The sequence below is a fragment of the Bos indicus x Bos taurus genome, chromosome 7, assembly GCF_003369695.1.
Source record: "Bos indicus x Bos taurus breed Angus x Brahman F1 hybrid chromosome 7, Bos_hybrid_MaternalHap_v2.0, whole genome shotgun sequence".
In the NCBI taxonomy this organism is placed as follows: Eukaryota; Metazoa; Chordata; class Mammalia; order Artiodactyla; family Bovidae; genus Bos; species Bos indicus x Bos taurus.
The window spans coordinates 30,778,381-30,803,363 of NC_040082.1; the positions used below are offsets into that span (position 1 = coordinate 30,778,381).

A 24,983-nucleotide genomic window follows, 5' to 3' on the forward strand; every position below is an offset into this window, starting at 1 on the left:
CAACATCAAGAGAGTTCCTGAGAACGATCAACTCCCAATCTCAGAGTGGAAGACCTTGTTTAGGAGGTGCTCTGGGAGCCCAGGTGCTCTGCTTTTTCTGCTTGCTGGGATGGCAATCAACATTTTCAAGCACGTGTCATCAGATGCCAAACCATGCTTCTCAACCTCTGCAGGGAAACTGCAAGCAGCTACTTGGCCTGACTGCATAGGTCTCAGTTTTGACAAAGCCCTAGAGGATGGGGTGAAATTCACACTATGCGGGAAGAGGGGTGGAGGGTAGGCTCTAAATGGGGGGAGGGGGCGTAGTTTGGTCCAGCTGGATACAAGGAACTTACACATACAGAATATTAGAGCAAGAAGGGAAGATTTTGGGCCAGTGCTCAACTTTGACAAGTAGGGAAACTGAGGCACAGGATTGACTATTAAAGTTCATGCTGTGAACTGAATCTTCAGCTTCTATTTTAGGGCTTTCCCATTACACCCAGGCTTCCCAAACTTGCCAGACCCTAAGAATCATCTGAACAGAGAAGTGAAAGCATAGTTCCTGAGCTCCTCCTAAACTTATTCAACCAGAACCTTCTGCAAAGAGCCAGGGGATGTGTGTGTTTGCCAAGCAGAGGAGGTCAAGACTATTTTTGTGATGTGGTATCAGTTTTTTCCCAATCTTTTAAACAGCGTAACTCGTGTCCCTTGAGGCAATGCTCTCATTGTCTTTTGTTTCTCTCAATAAGTCACTTAGATATTTTCAAGGTTAACATTTAACAGAGGAGTGGGGATAAAAGTCTCTGGAATTAGGAAGGTTAGGTTTGATACCCAGGCCATTCATTTCTCAGCTTTGTGACGTCACTTCTTCTGTGGTGTTACTCTATGGTGTTTCATCCACGGAATGCGTATGATGGTAATCCTTTTACTCTGGGATGTGGTGGGGATTAAATAAATGAAAGGAGGTATGTGCTGTGCTGTGCTTAGTCCCTCAGTCGTGTCCGACTCTTTTTGACCACATGGACTGTAGCCTGCCAGGCTCCTCTGACCATGGGGATTCTCCAGGCAAGAATGCTGGAGTGGGTTGCCATGCCCTCCTCAAAAGGAGGTATATAAAGTGTCTGACATAATACCTAGTGTAAAGGGAGAAGGCAGCTTTGGGGGAGAAGCAAACCCATGTGTTTTGCGTTTAGGGCAAGAGCAAGGTGAAAGTGTGGCCTCCCCAGCCTCGAGTCAGCACCCAGGACTTGGTCCATGCTGCTGGAGCACTGGAAGCCCTCTGCAGAAGAGGCAGTCAGACCACTGCCTAGAACCAGAAAGGGATTACAGGCAGCTCTAAACATCTGGCCCCCATGTCCAAGTTGAAGGAGAAGAACTGGGAACCAAGCAACTCATGCACAGAAGAAATCCCATTTGGGGATGTGAATGATAATTGGACTCGATTTCCTGACCCCCAAGTCAAGAGTGAAGAATGCAATCTCTCTGAACAGGTGTGCCTCTTTCTGCTGAGGTTCCCACTGAGTCCTTTACACTGGCTCTGCCACTGCTTGTCGTGACATGTACACGTGTTATTGAACACTTTCTCATTTAAAGACAATCGACAAAGTTCTAGAGGATCAAAAACAGGAGAAACCAAGCAAAAAATAGGTATACTGAATATGGTTTGTATGTTCCTCTGAGTTGGGATATTCTAAAGCGCCTTCACTCCCCCTCATTATCCAGTTTTCCCATTCACACATGATGTAAAGCATTACACGTAGTTCCTGAAGACACTGATGGATTCATTTATTTAATAAATACTTATTGAGCATCTATTTTGCACCTAACACCAGAATCCTACAGAGGAGCTTTATGCATAATGAATTGAACCTAAGAGAAGAAAGAGAAGCCTAGAAAGAACAGGTTAACATGGGGTACCTTAAAAGAGGTGCAATAAACTGTGAAGAGGTGACTCACTGGAAAAGACCCTGATGATGGGAAAGACTGAAGGCAGAAGAAGAGGGAGGCAGAGGATGAGATGTTTAGATAGCATTACCAACTCAATGGACATGAATTTGAGCAAACTCTGGGAGATAGTGGAGGACACGGAAGCCTGGCATATTGCAGTCAGTGGGATCACAAAGAGTCCAATACGACTTAGCAACTGAAAAACCACCACAAACAGTCTCACAATGTAGAAGGATTTTTAAAAGAAAACAAGTTCGTATTATCAGCACAGTCAGATCATCCATGTGTGAAAGAATTGCTGTGAGCTATTTAGGAAATCCTAAATAAAATTAAATTAGAGTGGGCATAATCTATTTAAGGAGGCAAGAAAATTTGTAACATATTAGAGGAAAAATTCTTCCCTAAGCCTAAAATACACTGGGTTGGCCAAAAAATTTCTTCAGATTTTTCTATATGCATGTATAGGAAAACCCAAATGAACTTTTTGGCCAATCCAATACAAGGGGACATCGTTTCATTAACTTAAAAAAATTCTGGGCACTCCCCTTATGCTTGATCCCAAATCCAGCCCCGTGGATGGTGGGCCAGGCCAGATGAATGAGACTGTCTTAGGCAGTGCTTTAGTTCGCAGGAGAGGATGTCATTTCTAACATCTCAAAGGCTGTCAAGACAAAGCTGTCATACAGAACATCTGCTTCTCAGGTTCTGGGTGAGGACGACCACCCCAAAGTTCACTAATTTCTGTGAAACATTTAGTTATGAGCAATGATATTTAAGGTCAGTTGCCCATGGGACAAACAGCTGACATGGTCTTTTATAGAACTAAGGTTTATCTATGCATCAAATCAAGTTTTGCCCCTGGGTTGTGCAATTTTGGCAAATTAGTAGAAAGGTTTTTTAACTGAAAATGTTCTCTATGGCTCATGAGGAGGGAGGTCTTAAGACATTTTGACAGGACACCCTTTCGCATGCATTATAGCACGTTTCTGGGAATCGGTCATCTTTCTGGCCTCACTAATATAAGGATTTGCAGAATTTCCCTGAAGCAGTCAGTTGATTTGTTTTTATCTCACGGATGTTGTGTGTTGGGGTTTTTCTCTTTTTGCTTTGGTTTCTGGGAAGCTTAGAATCAAGTTTTTCTATCTTAAATAATGGAACGGGACTTTATGTATATAAGCCTATATGTATGCTTTTCTCCCTAGACTTTTCCCTTTATTCTCTTATAATTTTCCACTTTTTGAGAAAAATTTGTTAGAAGCTGTCCAAATTATAGGGAAGATGTAAGAGAAGGAATGAATGAATGGATGGATGGCTGAATGAATGAATGGATGAGTGAAATTTTTTGCTTTATGATGCCAGATAAACAAGAGTATCGTTTAATGAGCTAGGCAACTGAATTCCTGAACCACTCTAGGGAATTCAGGGCTTGCTGTTTTGAAGTACTATGTTCTTTAGAATTAGCCAAGGTGATGCTTTTTAAAAAAGAGTTGGGTACCTTCAATGCGCTTTAACAAAGTGACACTCTCCAGCGGAGATAGCATCTTTGTCACACAGAACCAATGGAAAGGGTCCTGGCAGATGCATACTGATTACATTTCTTCTGCATACTTTGATGTTACTAATGAGTATTCAAAATCCCTTTATTTAGACTTTTAAGAAAATGAAAACTCAACCTTTTAGAGTGGAAGAGGTAAGTCAATGCTTTTAGACTATAATGCAGCCGCCCAGGTATTTTCTGCCTCATATGCTGATAGCAAAATGCAAACCCCATTCCTATCTGGAAGGTACTCTTAGGCATCCATCTGCAGGAGCCTCCATTATGCTGCCACTGGGATCCAGACTTTTTTCTTCTAGATGAGTTACTTCACAGAATCTGAAATTATGCTGTTGTAGACAAGAAACATCTCTGGAGCTGACCTGCCCTGGCAGAAGATCAGAACACAGGATGAACCACTTGCCGGAGCTCAGTTATCTGGAAGCAAATGCTTGAGGGGATGGGAAGCACGCCTCTTCTAAGCATCTCACTAGCTGAACCTGGCTACCAGCACGATTGGCACAGATTGAAGGTTAGAGCAATTGGGCTGCGCAGGTGCCAAGGGTTTAGGACCGTCCACTAAAGAATGCGCAATAGTCATAGAAAATAATGACGGTGGAGCCGTAATGGTGAAGTTTTGTTGTTGCCTTGAGATGTTCATGTTGTCAAAATCATTTTAGTGTACAGTTTATGTCCAGTTTGTCTCTTTAGAACAGAAGCTCTTTGAGCAGGAAATGAGCACACTGACTCTCCTAATGATGGGCTGCACTAATGTCAAGTCATAACAGTAACAATCAGAGGGCAGCAGGAAAGAATTTTTTTTACTGTCATGTATGTGCTGAAGCTGTTGGAAGGGGTTTTATTTCACCTAAGAAAGAGACAAGGACCAAACTGGTCCCAGATCTTCAAAGCACAGGGTCATTGCCAAGAGACTGGCTTCAAAAGGTCTGTGTTCTTAAGCAGCTGAACATAACACAACCAATCACGTGGTCACTTTATGCCTCCACAGCTACTGAAAAAGCCAGCCCCTTTCATCAAACTCAATTCACAACACCCAGGCACGGCTCCGCACTTTGCATCTTCTGCGTCAAACTCTATTTTCAATCCTTTATGTCAAATTTAAGTTCATGGCAACTACATTCAGATCTTGATAGAATCCCCAATTTGCTTTGGACCCCACATCCATTCCACAACACACGCACACATGTGAGCACACACATATTCAAAATGGATTTGCACTCACTTTAGCACTAAGCCAGAATCAAGAATTTTGAATGGCTGCCAGGTGACTGGAGCTTTAACCAGTTCTCAGATTAAGTAACCTTCTGAGAACAAGGACAGAGCACATTTGGATCTTTACCCCGCAGGTGAAGACACCCGTCACTGTAGTCTTAAGTGGGATGAAAATGGACCCTCAAATTTTCTGTGGTATTTTTCCCTATTACTGAAGCTTAAATAGCTATCAGTCTGAAGTGAGCAAAACAAATTGGTGCGAGTGAAGAAAAATGGATAAGTTTGAGTCCGAACACACGCATCTGTTGTGTCCACCAGAAGGAGGTCTTGATTAGGCAGCAAATCAACAAAAATTCCCTATCAACCACTTACAATCTGATACAACAGAAAAGAAATCACTCACAGCGTTATCACCAAGAAAACATTCTAGACAGCCCTGAGTATGAATTGACCCCTCTTATGGAAATCATCTTGGCTTGGGTATACATATATGCATAAAAGGAGATAGTTTTTAAAAGCTCATTTTCTTGCTAATAATCATCTGTTTTTAAAAAGCTATCAGCAGGTGCACCTCATTTCAAAAGCCTCTTGTCCTTTATAATACAATATTCATCACGATTACATAGTATGAAATAAAAAGCAGCAAAACATAAGCGAGGATAGTTCAATTAAATGCAACATAATCTCAGAAGCAAAGGGAAAAAAAAAATGATCCTGTAGCTAAAATCAGGTTCTGATGAAAGAAAAAAGGGAATATATTTCCACATATTTTTAATTATATAGAATTTCCTCAAACATGATTTTTCATAATATATTCCATTAAGTTAACATCATATTTGAAGAAAGAGCATTTTCCGATTTCATTTTAAGCCTGATTTTGAGCAATTACAGTGTCATTGTTCCGCGGTAGAAAGGTTGAATTCATTTACTGTGTGGTTATGCTAGTTATGATTGATGTCTCTTCTCCAAATGATAAACCAATCACCCCAATGATGTAATGTCATTTTAAGAGTGCCATAATCACATTTCTCTCAAACTAGAAGCTCTGATGAGTTCTAATAAAGATTTATGGTAGATTAAAGGCCTTCATAATATCAACAATGGATTGCTCATTTGATGAGAGATTTGATTAGGTAATTTTTTTTTGAAAAAGAATATGAGTTTACTAAATATATCAGGGCTGGCTTTGAAGAAGGGCATGGGCCATCATAAGTAGCAGTCCATCATTCCATCTCCTGAATGAATCATCTTTAATGTATTTAGGAGGTCCTTTCTAATTGTAGAGGTTGAGGCCATTGGTGGCATATATTCATGGATGGAGCCCAAATACAATCTCATTGAGGAACACCCTTGGCATAGAAATCCAGAGCTTTCTGGATTTTGATGGGATATGCTAATGAACACCATGAGAGACCAACTCCAAAGATAACTCCAAAGCCTTAGGGGTTGGGAGCAATTAATTTCCGCAAATGTCTTTCCTTGGGCTGTGGGTACTTAACCCTAGATCCTGCCCAATCCTACAGTCACGTGTTTTGTGAGCCACCAACAGCAGAAATCAAAATAAGGCATTGCTACTTCTGGGTTTAGGGCAATTCCACCTAAGATTTAGAGATCTGGAGCTGAGGTAAGTACCACAAAATCCTCAAAAGGGGGACGGAATGCTGTGACCAGTCCTTTTGATGTGTGAATGTGAAAATCACGGTGAGAATCAAGGATTTATAGGTGTTATTTATCCTGGTACCACAGAATCAGCTCATTAATCTCAAGTGAAGTGGGACAAATAGAGGGTCAGAGGAAAGATCACCCTCAAATGCTTCAGACTTGGCAAGACATTCAGCATTCACATCAGGAGAACACATTTTAATTGCAAAATCATCTAAATAAGCAAGGAAGAAAGAGTCAGAAGCCAACCATCAAAAAAAAAAAAAAAAAAAAAGATCTGAGATGCATATGCATTGGTCACGATGAGGGTGTCTGTCGCCTATGACCAGAATTATAGTAACACAGCATTCAATATTCTGTCATCTCTCTGCACTTCACCTTTGAGACCTGCAGACTCTCACGTGCAGCTAGGGGGAAGTGCTTCCCACTGAAGGAGGGCCAAGCTCTGTTCAGATAAGCCACACCTCTTCAGTAACCACGACCTTCAACAAATAGACCCTGAAACCTCAGTGTCACCAGATGACAAAGGCACTTCACCTCCTTGCTCCCCACACCACCTTCTCCCCAGCCCTGGTTTCAGAGGTGTAGTTTCGTAGGAGACGCCAAATCATCACGCGCACAACACATGTTCAGACGCCACGGTTTCCTTACCACTGCTGGAGGCTTGCTGGGGCCCTGAGCATGCTCTGAGCAGGTATGAATTGGGGGAGAACTCCTCATCGGGGTTGGTGTCCATGATTTGATGGGAGGTGTTGCTGTCTAGCAATGGCATCTGGCAGCTAACGGGTGGAGGATTATGGGAGCTAGGCAGCTGAGCAGATGGGAGGAGGCTAGACGAGGATGTAGGTGGAATGGGACGACCTGGGAAAGAGGACAGAGGGGTCAAAGGTCAGCAATGAGTGTCATGAAAGCATCCAGAGAAAGTTACATTACAATCACCTCACAATACAAATCTCCAAAAAAAAAAAAAAAAGCTCCAGATGTATTTTTTTTGAGTGATTTGATGGTTTTTCCAAATGTCCAAATTCATATGATTGTAGTTGTGTATTTCAGAAAATGGACATGACAACAGAAGTATCCATCGACACAGCTGAAATGGGATCAGTCAGGAAGACATCCACTTCCTTCTGTCTTTCCTGCTATGGTCCTAATCGACGTTTCCACCATCTCTCAATAGACTAGCTCCCTTCTGTTCTCCCTGCTTCCACTCTTGCCACACACCTGTCTCTGACCCTTTGTTTCTCTCCCTTCTCTACAGCAGCCAGAATGCTATTTTACTGATAGACATTAGATCATATCATCCTGCTGCTTGGCACCTTCTGGTGGCTTCCCACTTTCTATAGAAAGAGACCCAAACTCTTTACACTGCCCTGCATGTCTCATCTACACTGGCACCAGCTGCCTCTTCCATCTCACCACTGACAGTGGCCCTTACCATGCTCCACTTTTATTCTCCAGCCAATGTACTATCTTTATTTCTGTTGCTTGCACACATCACACCATTCCATCTTCAGAGTCTTCACACTTCCAATCCCTTCTAGTGGAACATTCTTCCTTATCTGCAACCTCACTGATACTCACAAGCCTGCTTCTTTTCATTCAAGCCTTCCCTGTTTGCCTTCTTGAGAACTGCCCATTTATCTGCTCTATCCTGTCATCCTGTTTAAATTTCTTGACAGCCCTTATGACTATTGGAAGGGAGATATGTCAACTTATTTTATTCACCCCTATGTCCTCAGTATCTTCCTAACAAACAGCATCTGTTGAGTGAATGAACAGATAAATAAGGGAGACTAAAATCAAACTCATTAGTTTGGGGAAGAAGGGGAGGAGAGGCAGAAAGGGCGACACATTTGCATTTCAAAGAAGTGGCCAGCGTCACCATTGTCTGGTGGCTCAGATGGTAAAGAATCTGCCTGCAACGAGGGAAACCTGGGTTTGATCCCTGGGTCAGGAAGATCCCCTGGAGAAGGGCATGGCAACCCACTCCAGTATTCTGGCCTGGAGAATTCCATGGACAGAGGAGCCTGGTGCGCTACAGTTCATGGGGTCCCAGAGAGTCAGACAGAACTGAGCGACTAACTGTTTCTTTCACCACTGTCTTCACCATGTGGTTCTTCTGGACATCACTAGGAAATTTCTACAAGGACCATCTGCACCAAGCCATAGGGAGGAGCAGCCAGCCTGGAAGGAGGTGGGCAGTGTCTTGGAGCTGGCCTTCGGTCAAGAACTTCTCCCGCACAGAAGGCTGCTACAATGCCTCTTTTTCTGTGGCAGGGAGCTCCTCAAAGCAGAACTGCTGAGTGAAGGTAACTGCTGTGTGGACTTTAACCTGATTCACCCTTATATCTTGGGGTCCTTGTGACTGCTTGCCTGCTGGTTTGTTCATTTGGAAAGCTCAGCAAAATGAGCCAAGAACAGCAGCCCAGGGGATATGCCCTGTCGAAAAGAGGGAAGGTATTAAGAAGGCAAACTCAAGAACCAGGTTAGAGTTTCAACTCAGGCAAGACATGCCCGAGGCAGAAGAAACCCATGTTCCTGCTTTTAGATGCACTGCACCTGTGAAGGCATTTTCAGACATCTCATTATTGTTAAGTCACTCAGTTCAGTTCAGTTCAGTCGCTCAGTCGTGTCCGACTCTTTGCGATCCCATGAATCATAGCACGCCAGGCCTGTGTCCAACTCTTTGAGACCCTATGGACTGTAGCCCTCCAGGCTCCTCTGTCCATGGGATTTCCCAGACAAGAATAGTACAGTGGGTTGCCATTTCCTCCTCCAGGGGATCTTCCCGACCCAGAGATTGAATCTGCGTCCCCTGCACTGCAGGTGAATTCTTTACCACCGAGCCACCTGGGAAGCCCTCAGATATTACATCTGGATGTATATTTTTGTCATCGCTTTTGTAATTGTATTTCATGATCAGTTCCCCAGTGCATTAAATGTTATTGACAGATTATTTTGAATCAGTAAAATGTATAAGCATCTCCTAAAGGCACTCTGCTAAACACTGAAGATACAAAAGTAAGCAAGACATCATCCTTGCCCTCAGAGAGCTCACAGTCTAGTGAGAGAGGCAAGCAGTAAAATGCATCATTTCAGCAGCACATGGTAAAGAGCACGATGGTCCCATGTAAGAACATGCTTCTATGGGGGCCCAGGAAGAGAGACCAGGTTGAGGTAGGGGTGGAGGGTCAAACAAGGATTCTTGGGAAAGCTGGTATCCAGGCAATCTTCAAGAGAAGAGGAAAGGGGCTCCTGGTGACATGAAACAATGAACAACAGCACAGACACGTCAAACCACTAGCCAGTTACCCTTTTCGAGGATGGGAGTGGCAGAAAGAGATAGGAAACAAGGTACCCTTAAAGCTTAAATGTTAGAGTCTCGGTAACACAGTCGAAGAAGACTCATTCCTGCAGCAGGTCAATGGATGAATGAAGTTTGGTTTAAAAAATCCAATTCATTCATAACTTGTTCAGAAGCCATATAAGGCACGATATTCTTGCCAGATGCTCTGGCAAGGGTAGGCTGAATAATCAGCTTGTGATCAGAATCAGTACTCACATTTAATCAACGTGACTTCCCCCCAAAGCTGATAAAAATACTACCATCATCATCATCATTTTAACTGCTAATCTTTTTGCATGACTATCTGCCTCTCACAGCGCAATCATGATCAGTTCTATGAGGTTAAAGGATTATCATCCCCATTTTGCAGATGAGAAGACTGAGGCACAGCACAGTGAGACTGCACAGGCAGCAGGTGACAAGTGCCAGGTCTGCCTGTTCCCAAGTCTCCTCTCTTACCCGTCTGCATGCTGTTTGCCTAACCTGCATGGTGACAAAAATGGAGCAAGGTGACATACAGGGAGGGGAGGTGATGGACAGGAAATCATATTTCAGGTTTCCCAGTCCCCCATCCCAAGGCACTCTGGAGATTCCAAATGAGAAACACTGCTTTGAATAATCATTGATAGCAGCTATCAGATGGCAGAGTTCAAAGCTTTGCTCAAAATTCTGTTATGAAGTTCAAAGTGGCTTCTTCACAGCCACGCTACCCTCCACCTTCTTCAAGGCTCCTTGATGCAGAGGCAGCCTGACCAGGGCACGGTGAAGTTGGCATTGACATCTACTTAGCAGCGAGGCAGTGGCAGGAATGGATTTTAACTCCCAATCAATAGGCTTTAAAGTTTGTATTATTGAGGCATATCTGAAGCTGCATGTTGAAGAACAAGGGTGGCTGGGAGCCAATTTTTAAATTCCTTTGAGTGACTGAGGTGGAACTGAAGTTCAGGGGCAATTTTCCAGGAGCCTGATATGATAGTTGCTGTGAAATCATTCTTTACACGAACTTTTGGAAATTTTGTTCAGCACGAATTCATTTCCTAGAGTACAGACAGGACTGCTTTTTAATTTATACACATACAGACAATGGAAGAGCAGCCCTAACACAGTGCAAGCATGAGAGTTATTCCGGTCTATTAGAATACGTACTGTAGAATTAACTGATTCTTGTAAAATCTATGCACCCTTAAAATCCATGCTTTGGTAGCTCCTTAAATTCTCTAGCTGGTATCCACTACTACTTGGGAAATTTCTCAGTCCCAAGATCTGCCCCCAATCAAATTGTGTGCTGTTCTCTATTTGCTATGTCATTTGCTAATTTTGTTCACTTATGCTACATTTTTCCCCATGACTATTCCAACTGACAGAGACCATCTGTACAGACACAAACAGGTTCCAAAGTACAGGGGAGAAAGCTGGAACTTACACAGGCTCACTTTATAGACCATGATTTCTTACTAAAATACTTAGTATGGGATGGGCATGAAACCAGGGGCTACGTCCTTACCCAGTTCCTACTTGATGCACTATGGGGGCTCCCTGACCCCCAAACTATTTTTGAAATTTTATTTTAAATGTGTATAGAGTCCACGGCAAATATACAGAAAACCAGGTTTCATCAATCTGTTAAAAAGCAAGAGGAAACATGCAAAGGCAGCAATGTGTCATTCATTAAACTCACATGGTCTTGATATGCGTGGGTGCATATGTGTGTGTGTTTTCTAAGATCCCCATGTAAATCAAAGTCTAATTATGTGTGAATGGATTCCCCATGACCTTAAAAGTGGGAAGTAAGTAAAATTTGCTGATTTTTCTGCTTTCAAATGAGTAAGATTTTGTGACGGTTTCAATTTGTAACATGTTTTTGGATTGAAAGACACATGGCGTGGGCAAACCACTTAAGGCACCTCTCTATGCAGCCTCTGGACCCGTCCCTGTCCTCACTCCATATAGAGAACAAGCCTGCCCCTCCTTGAGGAGTGGGCAAGCAAGGGAACTGTTATTTGTTCTCACTATCCTCGGCTGTGGCATGAGCCCCAGTAAAGCTTAGCCTGACAAAAAAAAAAAAAAAAAAAGGACCCTATGAATTTTTACCTAACTAAAAAATTTATGACATTTTGATTTTACTTGTTTGACTTAGTATGAATAGAATGCTAGATTTCTAATTAAAAAAAAAAAAAAACAGATCTGCAACAAGCAACAAAGGTTTACTGTATAGCACAGGGAACGGTAGTCTTTATGATAACCTATAATGGAAAATAATCTGAAAAATAATTTATGTGTATAACTGAATCACCTTGCTGTGTATCTGAAACACTGTAAGTCAACTATGCGTCAGTAATACATACATTTAAGAAAAGCCATGTAGCCAGACAAATCAGTTTCATGCTAGTTCTGACTGGTAGTGGCTGTTCAGAAGGCTGTGTTGAGAAGGATTCCGAGGACACCCTGGGCTCTGAAGGAAATAGTCGAATCATCAAATAGAAAAATCATGGATAAGGAATGACGGGAAAGGCAACATATCTTTAGAGTGCATTTGCCATCTACGCTCCCGCCCCTCATGCATCATCTGCTTCAGCCACATCTGAAAACCTCACTCCACACCATCTGTGGCTGAAGTCACCCTGCTTTCTCTCCCAATGTCTTGATCACAGCTCTGTTTTTCTTCTTACGCTGACTTGGATCCAACTCTAGTTCTCCCACCCAAGATTAAATGGCTACAACCTACTCTCCATCCCCAAAGCAGTAAATATCATCCGTGAAATTGCTGTTCTGCCCAACTGTTGCTAACACATTCACTAATTTATGATTGAGGGCATGTTGCAGATCAATTCCCCAAATTCACTTCCAACAAGTTCCTCTTTCGTTCAAAAGATTAATGGCTAGCTGATATTAAAATCTTTTGTGTAGACAATGCATAATTGATCTATGCAGGGACGGGGTGTCAGGATACTCGGTGGAGCAGAGACACACGGGTGGGAGAAAGTCAAAACAAAACAACACGAACATCATGCAGAACGATTACATATAAAAAAATAAGTGAAATGACCTCATTATTAAATATACATGTGATTTCGCTTTGTGCTAAAAACTTAGCCAACTATGTTACATGCACTTTTCTCTTATAACATTCACAACTTCTCTGTGAACAAAATCCTATTATAATCCCCATTTACAGGTGAAGAAACTGAGGCTGAGACGGACTAACTTTCCTAATGTTGTACCAATAGCAGAACTGGCTGGGATTTGAACTCAGGTGTTCTGATGGCAAAACCCAAGCCTCAGATGGTTCCTTCTATGCTTTCCCACTTCCCACATTAAAGAAGAGAGATTGCTTTAAAAAAAAAATGAACAGGGTACGAACCCCAGACTCATTGATCCTCTTCTGGAAGGCACCATAGAGGTCAGCCTTCTGCTGCTGCTGCTGCTGCTAAGCCACTCCAGTCGTGTCCGACTCTGTGCGACTCCAGAGACAGCAGCCCACCAGGCTCCCCCATCCCTGGGATTCTCCAGGCAAGAATACTGGAGTGGGTTGCCATTTCCTTCTCTGAGGCATGAAAGTGAAAAGTGAAAGTGAAGTCGCTCAGTCCTGTCTGACTCTAAGCAACCCCATGGACTGCAGCCTACGAGGCTCCTCCGTCCATGGGATTTTCCAGGCAAAAGTACTGGAGTGGGGTGCCATTGCCTTCTCTGAGAGGTCATCCTAGGGGAGGTAATCAACTGGGGGCAGAAACAAGGCTCTTCCTGGAAATAGAGATCACACACACACAATACATGATTTGCAAAGAAAGAAAGCAATTCTTAAGTCAGAAACAAGAACTCCTCTGTGGTTTTGTAAATTTAAGCACTTAATAAAAATATCACTTTTGTGTTAAAGTTGAGGTTGCAAAAGGATGGCGTTAACAAAAGCAAAGCAGTTGGTCGAGAATTTAAACAATTGTCCTAATGACATTTCCCAGTACTTACTGTTTACTCAGATGTCTGACAGAATTATCCATTTCCCCTCAGATGTTTGGGATTTATGAAATCTCTATTTCTGACAGAGTGAAAGTGAGGTATGTGGGTATGTATGTAAACAGAAATAATTTCAGTGTCTGACACTGCGCCCTCCTTTTGTTGAGGAGGAAATGGCAACGTACTCAAGTATTCTTGCCTGGGAAATCCCTTGGACAGAGAAACCTGGTGGGCCACAGTCCTTGCAGTTGCAAAGAGACTGAGCAACTGAGCATTTGGTTTGTAACTGATGAATAGTTGAGGAATGTGGCCCCACTTTCTTTGGATTTCCACGTGAACATCATTCTGGAAGATGGATCAGATCTTTTTAGCTCTACCTAGTTCCACACATGGAACTTGCAGAAGGCTGTTGGTGGGACAGCTCACTCGAGGTAGGGTGAGCTCAGGGAGGCACTGGGGCACGGGAGCCCCAGCTGCCACCACATCTGGGCCAAAGTACCCTGACAACTGCTCGAGGCGGACTCCCTGCCTCCAGCTGAAGGAATGTGGATGAAGCCGCTGCACATCTCTTCAGCTATTTTATGTGCTAAGAAAAAGACTCTGGACTTATCACATACCCTTCCCCAATTGTCAGGTCGTTAGAATAGGAAAAAGGAGTCCAGAATGGTGGTGGCTAAAAGACAAGGGAAGGGAAAAGCCCTTGAAAACAGAACAAAGGAAGGTCCGAGGACTACCATAAATGTCGGGGGAGTTTGTAATTTCCTTGGTTCTGTCTTGTCACAACAGAAATTTGAAGCAATGGCTGGACCAGTGTTACAGCTCCATGTTACAGCTCAGTTTTATTTAGAAAGTAAAGGAAAATACATCCTCGAGGCATGAGGGCATATCGGCCCAAAAGACGCAAAGAGAAGAGAGGCCCCCAGCCCAATTTTGGCTCCTCTTTTTTATATGTTTTTTTCTCCTCCCCCTGGGCCTGCCCTATGTAAACTGGGCTAGCCCGGAGAGCTGTTTGTTTTACCTGAGGTCCTCACTCTGGTTCTTGGACTTTCCTTTGTTCTATTTTCATGGGCTTTTCCCTTCCTTGTCTTTTAGCCACCGCCGTTCTGGACTTGCTCCTATTCTACCTACCTAACACAATGATCATAGGTAGTTAGAATAGCAGCACTGTCTAGAGACTCAGGGAGGTTAATAACAGAGCAGAACCAAGATCTGAACTTCAGCTTGTGTTTTACTGAAACTGTAATGGATTATTCCTAAACCTGGACTTGGCTCATGTTGAAATCCACCTGTTAATTGCCTTCATCATCCAACCCACCCCATTCTCACTTTCTACTCTGCCCTAAATGAAATCCTGATTCTAATGGATGTGATTATCCAAGAGTCTTGGGCAAATGAGGATCTCTGCCTTCCTGCTTACAGCATTCCTGTCTCGATACTGTGTAACCATCCTCAGTTCCTTGGTCCACCTGCTTTCCTCTGTCCTCCAAAGCCCAAGGCGGGAATGGAGAGGGCACAGACTTTGAAGCCAGGCTGACTGAGTTCTGCCACTTTCTGTGTGAGTTTAAGCAATTAACTTCACCTCTTTGGGCCTCTATGATGACACGAACACTGATGAACACTGACTTTACATGCTGTAGTGAAGGCCAGAGATAATATATGTAAGGTGGTGTCTGACACCATGGTAAGTGCCAGGGACTCAGATGGAGACAGTGAAACTTGCAGCTTATTGGTTCCAGTTAGTCTGCAAGCACCTACTCTGTGTGCATGGCCATGCGATAGTCATGGGGTCTATCATTCTTCCCTCTTGGGTTGAGTCTGGTAGATAGTGAGTCTGGAACAATGTAGCTATCCTGCCAGTCCAGGGGAGAGGCTGCCTGAGAAAGGGGTATGCAGGGAGGACAGCAGAGGTGGGAGGGGCAGAGAGGGATACTCGGATGGCACTGTTAGGGTACTGGATTCAGCTAGGACTGAACCAACTCTGTCACCGAACTTCTCAATATATGAACCAATTCATTCTCCACCCAACCCTCTTTTTTTTGTTTTGTCTGGTTTTTTGAGTCACTTTGAGTTGGTTTCTGTCACTCAGAAGGAAAAGCATCCTGTCTAAACCTGGCTAGCAAGCCAAAGTGAGAATATGACTTGGTCAATACCATAAAGTTATTTAGTAGAACACCTAGAATAGATTTCAGGGCAGAAGACTTCCAGAATTATGAGATGTTCATGTTCTATAAGCTGATTCCCTTCTTGTTAAATCACGAGAAGTTGAACATGTTGGGTCCCAGAGAAACCATTTATGGCAGGGGGTACCTAGTCTATTGATATGAATACTATGGGCATCAGAGCATAGATGCCGGCCAATGTTGGTATCAATCAAGCTTATACTGCAGTAGCCTTCTGTCCTTGGCAATGGAGAAAAACTCAGATCACCTTCTAGCTGGACTGGGCCTTACAATAAATGTACCGATCTTGGAGTAGGGTGAGAGAATCACCCAAGACTCAATTTCTTGCCTGTGTCTAGATTTTAGAAAAGAACAGAGACAGTAGGTTCAATCAAAACTGTAGAATGCAAAGTGACCTCAATGAATATAGCATCTGAAAATTCAAATAGGCATGTATATATGTGTGTGTGTAATTTTTACATCACATTATGTATTTATATTCCCCTGCTGCTGCTGCTTCTGCTAAGTCGCTTCAGTCGTGTCCGACTCTGTGTGACCTCAGAGATGGCAGCCCACCAGGCTCTGCCATCCCTGGGATTCTCCAGGCAAGAACACTGGAGTGGGTTGCCATTTCCTTCTCCAATGCATGAAAGTGAAAAGTGAAAGTGAAGTCGCTCAGTTGTGTCCGACTCTTAGTGACCTCATGAACTGCAGCCTACCAAGCTCCTCTGTCCATGGGACTTTCCAGGCAAGAGTACTGGAGTGGGTTGCCACTGCCTTCTCCGATATTCCCCTGCTAGCTGCTTATATTTAGTGTAGATGTTAGTCTAGATCAGTCATTCTTAATGGGGGTAAATTTTGTCCCTCCAGGGGACAACTGGCAATGTCTGGAGACATTTTGGTTGTCATAATTCAGTGGGATGGGGGAAGGAGAGGATGCTACTGACGCCTAGTGAGCAGAGACCAGAGATGCTGCCAAACATCCTACAATGCACAGGACTGTCCTCCACAACAAATAACTTCCAGCCCCAAATGTCAACAGTGTGGAAGCTGAGAACCCCTGGGTCAGCATGTGTGACAGCTTGCGATTAAAATCCTTTACGTGACATGGTCAATTTCTAAGTAGCTCCTTTTTTTCCCAACTGATAGAATTAGGTAGATATTGGAGAAGAAAATGGCAACCTACTCCAGTATTCTTGCCTGGAGCATCCCATGGACAGAGGAGCCTGGCAGACTATGGTCCATAGGATTGCAGAGAGCTGGACACGACTGAGGCGAATAAGCATGCATGCAGGTAGTTATTAGAAGTAAAAATTGGATCCAGTTAGCTCTTCACCCAAGAAAACTTCAAGCAAATAAGTTTAAGATGAAAATGGGGGGATTTAAGTTAAAGAGAGGGAAAAGTTCCTCAGAGCAAATCTAATTTGTTGCTAAGAGACATTACAGTTGGCCTTTATCCAGAAGATGGGGAGACCTGCCTGTCAGTAGAGAGTTGGGTTGCCTTTACAGATATAAGAGATTCAGGGGAGAACATTCCAGCTCGGGTATAGGTAAGTGCATCTCACCTGAGGAATTTTCATGATGACCTCTTATGTCTTCTCAATGAGGCAGTATCAGCTTAACTGGGCTTGAGCTATTCCATATCAGGCCATTTCAAGTTTTTATTTTTACAGCAGAAGACCTAATTGCCCTCTTCACTCACACTTCACTGAACTCACTAAAGCCCAGTTAAGCATTTTCTCGAAAACAAATCGTTTTCAGATGGCCCTGGCAAAACTATCCTGATTTCACACAGGCCATTATACATAATTTATCGGAAGAGTGGCAGGCTGTTGGACTTGCCCCAGTTAAAGAGCCTCTTTCAGGAGCTTGAGCATGAACTGTCTTCACAGTTTGGGGCTCCATGCCTTTGAGTGTCATTCCTAGATCTCATGAACAACTTGCCTGTTTATATAGCACATCTTCCTGGCAGCACTGCACTTTGGAAGGTGTCAAATATAGATCGGGCTCTAGATAGAGGGGAGAGTTTATTTTTGAAGTAATATGATTTCTATAATTTTTCTTAATGCCAGCCCTTCCATATTCATGAGATGAAATGCAGTGAATCTGTACAGTTTCCCCTTTGGAGGACATAAATTCTATTCCACCAGAAGCAATACAACTCTTTACCCAAGGTAAGGGAGTCTCAAACACATTCCGACCACAAATTCCTAGTTCCTCGATACATGCATCTTAATTACATCTCTCAGCTTCTTTAAGATGAGATGGTATTATTATTTTGGTGATGTGCACTTGTGTGGATCAGTGCTGACTGATGGAACTCTCCGGGATGATGGGTATGGTCTATGTCAATAATGATTAATGCATGTGAGTACCGAACAACTGAAAGGTGACTACTGCAAATGAGGAAGTGAATTCTTAATCTAAGTTCGTATAGCCACATGTGGCTGTTGGCTACCATATTGGATGGCCACCAATATGGTGTATAAGTCTAGCCTATGGTTCTAGCTTACCACTAAATGGTATCCCTCACTCCTGTGTCTCTCTCCTCCATTCAAGAGCCAATATATTTCTGAATATACAGATTTGTTCCTGACATCCTCCTTTACTTTCCCAAGGCTCCTTAGTGCCTATGAAATATAGTTCTAACTCTCCCATGGAATTATCTCTTCCCAGATGCTCTCATGCCCTATACACATCAGAGCACTGGGATGACTGAATATCCATCTTCCCCTTCCCTCCTTCCTTATGTATGGAAGTCATTCCTTTCTCTTTGACAGTTTCAACCTTCTCCTGCAAACCTCCTGGAACACTCAGCTTAAGCATCATCTTCTTTATAAATCTTCCCTGACCACCTCACCCACTGGTTACCCAGGACATCCTTCTATCATTGTGTTTGTAATATGTTAACATATTTATTTTTCTACATGTCTGGCTCATTCATGAGACTATGATGATCGGGTAGAAATGAGGGATCCTGGACCTCTGTATCATGGTACCCAGTTCAGAGCCTGTACACTGTAAGGAGTGGTGCTATTGGTTGATTATAACAATTTATGCCACAAATATTTATTGCACATGTGTCAAATGCACCACAGTGCTGACTTTACTGCTGGATGCTGTTTCTATTGGTCTTGGGTTTTTGGTGCCTCTCAGTGTGTCAGTATTTTGCTAAAAAGAATTTATTCTGATTTTAAATGTATGTTTTTCTTTTAATCAAGTAGCTGGTACATTAAGAGTTGGATCATAAAGAAAGTTGAGTGCCAAAGAATTGATGCTTTCAAACTGTGATGCTGGAGAAGACTCTTGGGATTCTCTTGGACAACAAGGAGATCAAACCAATCAATCCTAAAGGAAATCAACCCTGAATATTCATCAGAAGGACTGATGCTGAAGCTGTAGCTCCAATATTTGGCCAACTGATGTGAAAATCTGACTCACTGGAAAAGACCCTGATGCTGGGAGGGATTGAGGGCAGGAGAGGGGGGTGACAGAGGATGAGACGGTTGGATGGCATCACTGATTCAATGGACATGAGTTTGAGCAAACGCTGAGACAGTGAAGGACAGGGAAGCCTGGAGTGCTATAATCCATGGGGTAGCAAAGAGTCGGGCATAACTTTAGTGACTGAACAACAGCAAAATATTCAGCTACTGCTTCATCTGGTGCTCAAATGAAGACACAGCAATATGCAACAACCTTGGAGGGAAAACTTAGTGCTTGATTTATTAACAGGGACTATGTCAGTTGCTAAGATGGTGCTTTCTAAGGAATTCTCCACGGTGGTGGTGTGACTATTTTTTGGCTTGGCTGGGTTGACCCCAGAACCTAAACCCTGTTTACGATGCACTCCCACTCTATAATTATGAAGGCTTCCTATCCCAGGTCAGAGGAGTGACCCAATACTGTCCAAGAACACAAGAAAGAAAGTGAAGTCGTTCAGTCATGTCCGACTCTTTGCAACCCCATGGACTGTAGCCTGCCAGGCTTCTCCATCCATGGGATTTTTCAGGCAAGAGTATTGGAATAGGTTTCCATTTCTTTCTCCAGGGGGTTATCCCAACCCACCTGGGTCTCTCACATTACAGGTGGACTCTTTACTGTCTGAGCCACCAGGGATCCCAAGAACAGAAGGGGCAAGTACTAAATGCAGTTCCTACGGTGTCACAAGTAATACACAGAACATACACTGGGCTGTTTTCCAGTCCTCCTGTAACCTACATTATATTCGCATAAGAGCTTATCTGGGGGGAAGCTTTTAGAGAAAGACTGAAAGAAACTGTATGCCCATGACAAAACTTAACTTTCAAAAGGTTTCCTTAGGAAACATCTTCCATGACATGTAGGAATCCGTCTTACTTTTACGTTCACTCCTTGGGTTCATGGACATATAAGACTACCAACTGCTAAGAGTCGCTGAGCTCTTATAATGCACCAGGCATAATTTCCAAGCCCTTAAAATATATTATACTTAATCTTATAACAATCCTTTAGGGTAGGAAATATCCGCATTGCAAAGGACAGAAGACTGAACTAAGACAGGATGGGTTGTCTCCTTGTAAGAACTTGAGCTAAGGCTCTAGAGCTTTTAACACTGCATAGGGAATGACAATGAAATTCAATTAACCATTATAATGACAAAGTACCCATCACTGATGTGACAATATGATTGGCAGTGGAACCAGACTGAAGTTTAACTTAGCTCTGCCACTGAATTGCTGGGTGAATTTTGGCAAGTCACTTAACTTTACTGTTCTCAAATGCCTGATAAGCAAATGTATATAAAAATACAGATCATTCTAGGCACTGAATGAGATATTTATATAAATGTTCTGAAGTAAAGAGTAAATATTATCATCCATCAGAAGGTGATGAGAGAGATGTCCTATTCCCCTTTTCCAGGACATTTTGAGGATTAAATAATAACATATATGAAAGCCCAATGCAAATGGTACAGTGCTCTACACATGGTAACTGTTTTTGCTCTCATTATTGAAGCTTTCTTTTTCAAAGGCTTTGTTTGCAGACAGCAAACAGTTCTCAGCTCAAGTCTGTATTCTGCTCTGTGCCTTTGAGACAGCAAAGATAAAACAAGGGATCTAGGTGACAGATGCTTGAACTCTGTCATCTCCCTGTTGCCTACTCAGACTACCACCCACCCATTCCTCATGGACCACTCCTTGATAAGGTGCTAAAGATTAGATATTGAAGGAATAACCACCGATAGCCAACAGAAAGGCTGAAAATCTCCCCGTCAAAGAATTTAGAAATGTTTGAAAACTAGAATGGAGAAGGTAAACTAGACCAGTACTAAGTCCAGCTTGTTAGGAGACCACAGATTAGTTCATTAGTTCATTCTTTCCTCATATAGTCATTTCTAAGTCACCGCCTTGGACATAAAGAATTCCCAGTAGTAGTACAGTTAGAGTGAGGAGGCCATGGCTCCTATTGTGGCTACCTGAGGGCTTGCTAGCTAAGGGATTTAAAGCAAATGACTTACCCTCAGTAGGCTTCAGTCAATGCATGCAATCAGTTCAGTAGAGTTCAGTTGCTCAGTCACGTCTGACTCTTTGCTACCCCATGGACTGCAGCACACCAGGCCTCCCTGTCCATTACAAATTCCCAGAGTTTACTCAAACTCATGTCCATTGAGTCAGTGATGCCATCCAAGCATCCCATCCACTGTTGTGACCTTGTCCTCCCACCTTCAATCTTTCCCAGCATCAGGGTCTTTTCCAATCAGTCAGTTCTTCACATCAAGTGGCCAAAGTATTGGAGTTTCCGCTTCAACATCAGTCCTTCCAGTGAATATTCAGGACTGATTTCCTGCAGGATGTACTGGTTGGAGAGTCCAAGGGACTCTCAAGAGTCTTCTCCAACACCACAGTTCAAAAGCATCAATTCTTTGGTGCTCAGCTTTCTTTACAGTCCAACTCTCACATCCATACATGACTACTGGAAAAACCATAGCTTTGACTAGACAAATCTTTGGTGGCAAAGTAATGTCTCTGCTTTTTAATATGCTGTCTAGGTTGGTCATAACTTTCCTTCCAAGGAGTAAGCGTCTTTTAATTTCATGGCTGCAGTCACCACCTGCAAGTGATTTTGGAGCCCAGAAAAATAAAGTCTGACACTGTTTCCACTGTTTCCCCATCTATTTCCCATGAAGTGATGGGACTGGATGCCATAATCTTCGTTTTCTGAATGTTGAGCTTTAAGGCAATTTTTTCACTCTTCTCTTTCACTTTCATCAAGAGGCTCTTTACTTCTTCTTCGCTTTCTGCCATCAGGGTGATGTCATCTGCATATCTGAGGTTATTGATATTTCTCCTGGCAATCTTGATTCCAACTTGTGCTTCATCCATTCCAGTGTTTCTCATGATGTTTTCTGCATATAAGTTAAATAAGCAGGGTGACAATATACAGCCATGATGTACTCCTTTTCCAATTTGGAACCAGTCTGTTGTTCCATGTTCAGTTCTAATTGTTGCTTGCTGACCTGCATACAGGTTTCTCAAGAGGCAGATCAGGTGGTCTGGTATTCCCATCTCCTTCAGAATTTTCCACAGTGTGTTGTGATCCACACAGTCAAAGGCTTTGACATAGTCAATAAAGCAGAAGTATATGTTTTTCTGGAACTCTCTTGCTTTTTTGATGATCAAATGGATGTTGGCAATTTGATCTCTGGTTCCTCTGCCTTTTCTAAATCCAGCTTGAACATCTGGGATTTCATGGTTCATGTATTGTTAAAGCCTGACTTGAAGAATTTTGAGCATTGCTTTACTAGCATGTGAGATGAGTGCAGTTGTGTGGTAGTTTGAGCATTCTTTGGCATTGCCTTTCTTTGGGATTGGAATGAAAATCGACTTTTTCCAGTCCTGTGTCCACTGCTGAGTTTTCCCAATTTGCTGGTGTATTAAGTGCAGCACTTTCACAGCATCATCTTTTAGGATTTGAAATAGCTCAACTGGAATTCCATCACCTCCACTAGGTTTGTTTGTAGTGATGCTTCCTAAGGCCCGCTTGACTTCACATTCTAGGATGTCTGGCTGTACCCACTACCCAATCCCTCTTGGCCAAGTTCTAGCACTAAAGTCAAATCATTGTCATCATCACTGACATGTATTGAGTTCTTATTGTGTGCAGCTACTGCACTAAACAACTGCATAAGTAGCTCAATGAATCATTAATTGTCCTGTTTTATAGATGATTATCATTCCCTCTTACAGGCAAGGAAAATGAAGCAAAGAGCAGTTAAGTAACTTGACTTTGCATTCCAGGATATCTGGCTCTAGGTGAGTGATCACACCATCATGATTATCTGGGTCATGAAGATCTTTTTTGTACAGTTCTTCTGTGTATTCTTGCCACCTCTTCTTACTATATTCTGCTTCTGTTAGGTCCATATGATTTCTATCCTTTATTGTGCCCATCTTTGCATGACATGTTACCTTGGTATCTCTAATTTTCTTGAAGAGATCTCTGCTGCTGCTAAGTACCTTCAGTCGTGTCTGACTCTGTGCGACCCCATAGACGGCAGCCCACCAGGCCCCGCCATCCCTGGGATTCTCCAGGCAAGAACACTGGAGTGGGTTGCCAATTCCTCCTCCAATGCATGAAAGTGAAAAGTGAAAGTGAAATCACTCAGTAGTGTCAGACTCTTAGCGACCCCATGGACTGCAGCCTACCAGGCTCCTCCATCCATGGGATTTTCCAGGCAAGAGTACTGGAGTTGGGTGCCATTGCCTTTTCTGGAAGAGATCTCTAGTCTTTCCCATTCTATTGTTTTCCTCTATTTCTTTGCATTGATCACTGAGGCAGCCTTTCTTATCTCTCCTTGCTATTCTTTGGAACTCTATATTCACATGGGTGTATCTTTCCTTTTCTCCTTTGCTTTTCACTTCTCTTCTTTTCACAGCTATTTGTAAGGCCTTCTCAGACAGCCATTTTGCTTTTTTGCATTTCTTTTCCATGGGGATGGTCTTGATCCCTGTCTCCTGTACAATGTCCATAGTTCATCGGATCTAGTCCCTTAAATATATTTCTCACTTCCACTGTATAATCATAAGGGATTTGATTGAGGTCATATCTGAATGGTCTAGTGGTTTTCCATACTTTCTTCAATTTAAATCTGAATGTGGCAATAAGGAGTTTATGATCTGAGCCACCGTCAGCTCCCAGTCTTGTTTTTGCTGACAATGCTACTGTACTATTACATAACACTTCCTAGTACTTGGCAATGTGAAGACGTAGTCTTAGCCACAATTGAACCCATATTCCAGTGGAGGAGACTAATACTCACTTTTTGAGCATTCACAGTGTTCTAGGCAATATGCTTAGCACACATGATTGTTTGCAACTTACTAATCCTTTCCAACAATATTATCTGGAAGTTATGATAATTATTCCCATTTTACAGATGAGGAAACTGAGGTAGGTAGAGTTCCAGTGGCTGGACCAAGGTCACAGAGTAAGTAATGAGCAAAGCCAAGATACTAATTCAGATCTCTATGATTAATGATCAAATGGCCACAAAGAGTTATTGCAACATGAGTGAGATAAAGAGAGAAGAGTAAATAGAATCAGCAGGGAAGGCAGATTAGAAAGTGTAGCACTGTGGAGGTGACAAAACGACCTGTAGGAAGTTCTCCTTCAGCTCTAAAACTCCACAATTTCTAAATATCATCTATTGCCCCCAGATAACAAGTACAGAGATCAATAATCAGGTCAAGATCACAGGTGAGGTTGCATCCTAGCTGAAATTCACAACCTGACTTCTACCTTCCCCATCATCTCCCAGCCTGGCTTCCTTTTTTCATGAAAGTCAGAATGAATCTTCACATTTCTCTTTTCAGGTACTGCTGGGTCCTGTTCTCTAAAGGCTCATTTAGAATACTCACCAGGGGAAACTATGCTTCCATGCAGACAGCTGAAGACGTGAAAAAATGACCTTCGAAGGGCAGAAGGAAGCATTAAGGGGGAGAAAAGAGGAGCACTGACTCCACAAGTTGGCATGATAATCACACTGACCATATACCCTAGCCACATGTTTCTCAGTCTGAGGATTGCATGCCAAATGACTGATGCGTGTCTGAAATCGCTATGCTGTGGTTGAAAACACATGGAAAGGGACATGTTTCAGACTTTCGACAATACACAGGCATCCTTG

General features: G+C 42.8%; 1 protein-coding gene across 15 annotated transcripts in view; it reads right to left on the minus strand.

Annotated features, from left to right (window-relative positions):
• TENM2 (teneurin transmembrane protein 2) overlaps positions 1 to 24,983 on the minus strand; it is a 1,394,962-nt gene that overhangs the window by 419,420 nt on the left and 950,559 nt on the right. For 12 of the 15 annotated variants that reach the window (XM_027545724.1, XM_027545731.1, XM_027545730.1 and 9 more), the window contains one exon: positions 7,010 to 7,219. The exons of the other annotated variants lie outside the window; for them this stretch is intronic. In XM_027545724.1, the coding sequence (XP_027401525.1) occupies positions 7,010 to 7,219 (210 nt within the window). The remainder of the gene's footprint in view (positions 1 to 7,009; positions 7,220 to 24,983) is intronic. 15 annotated transcript variants of the gene reach the window in all.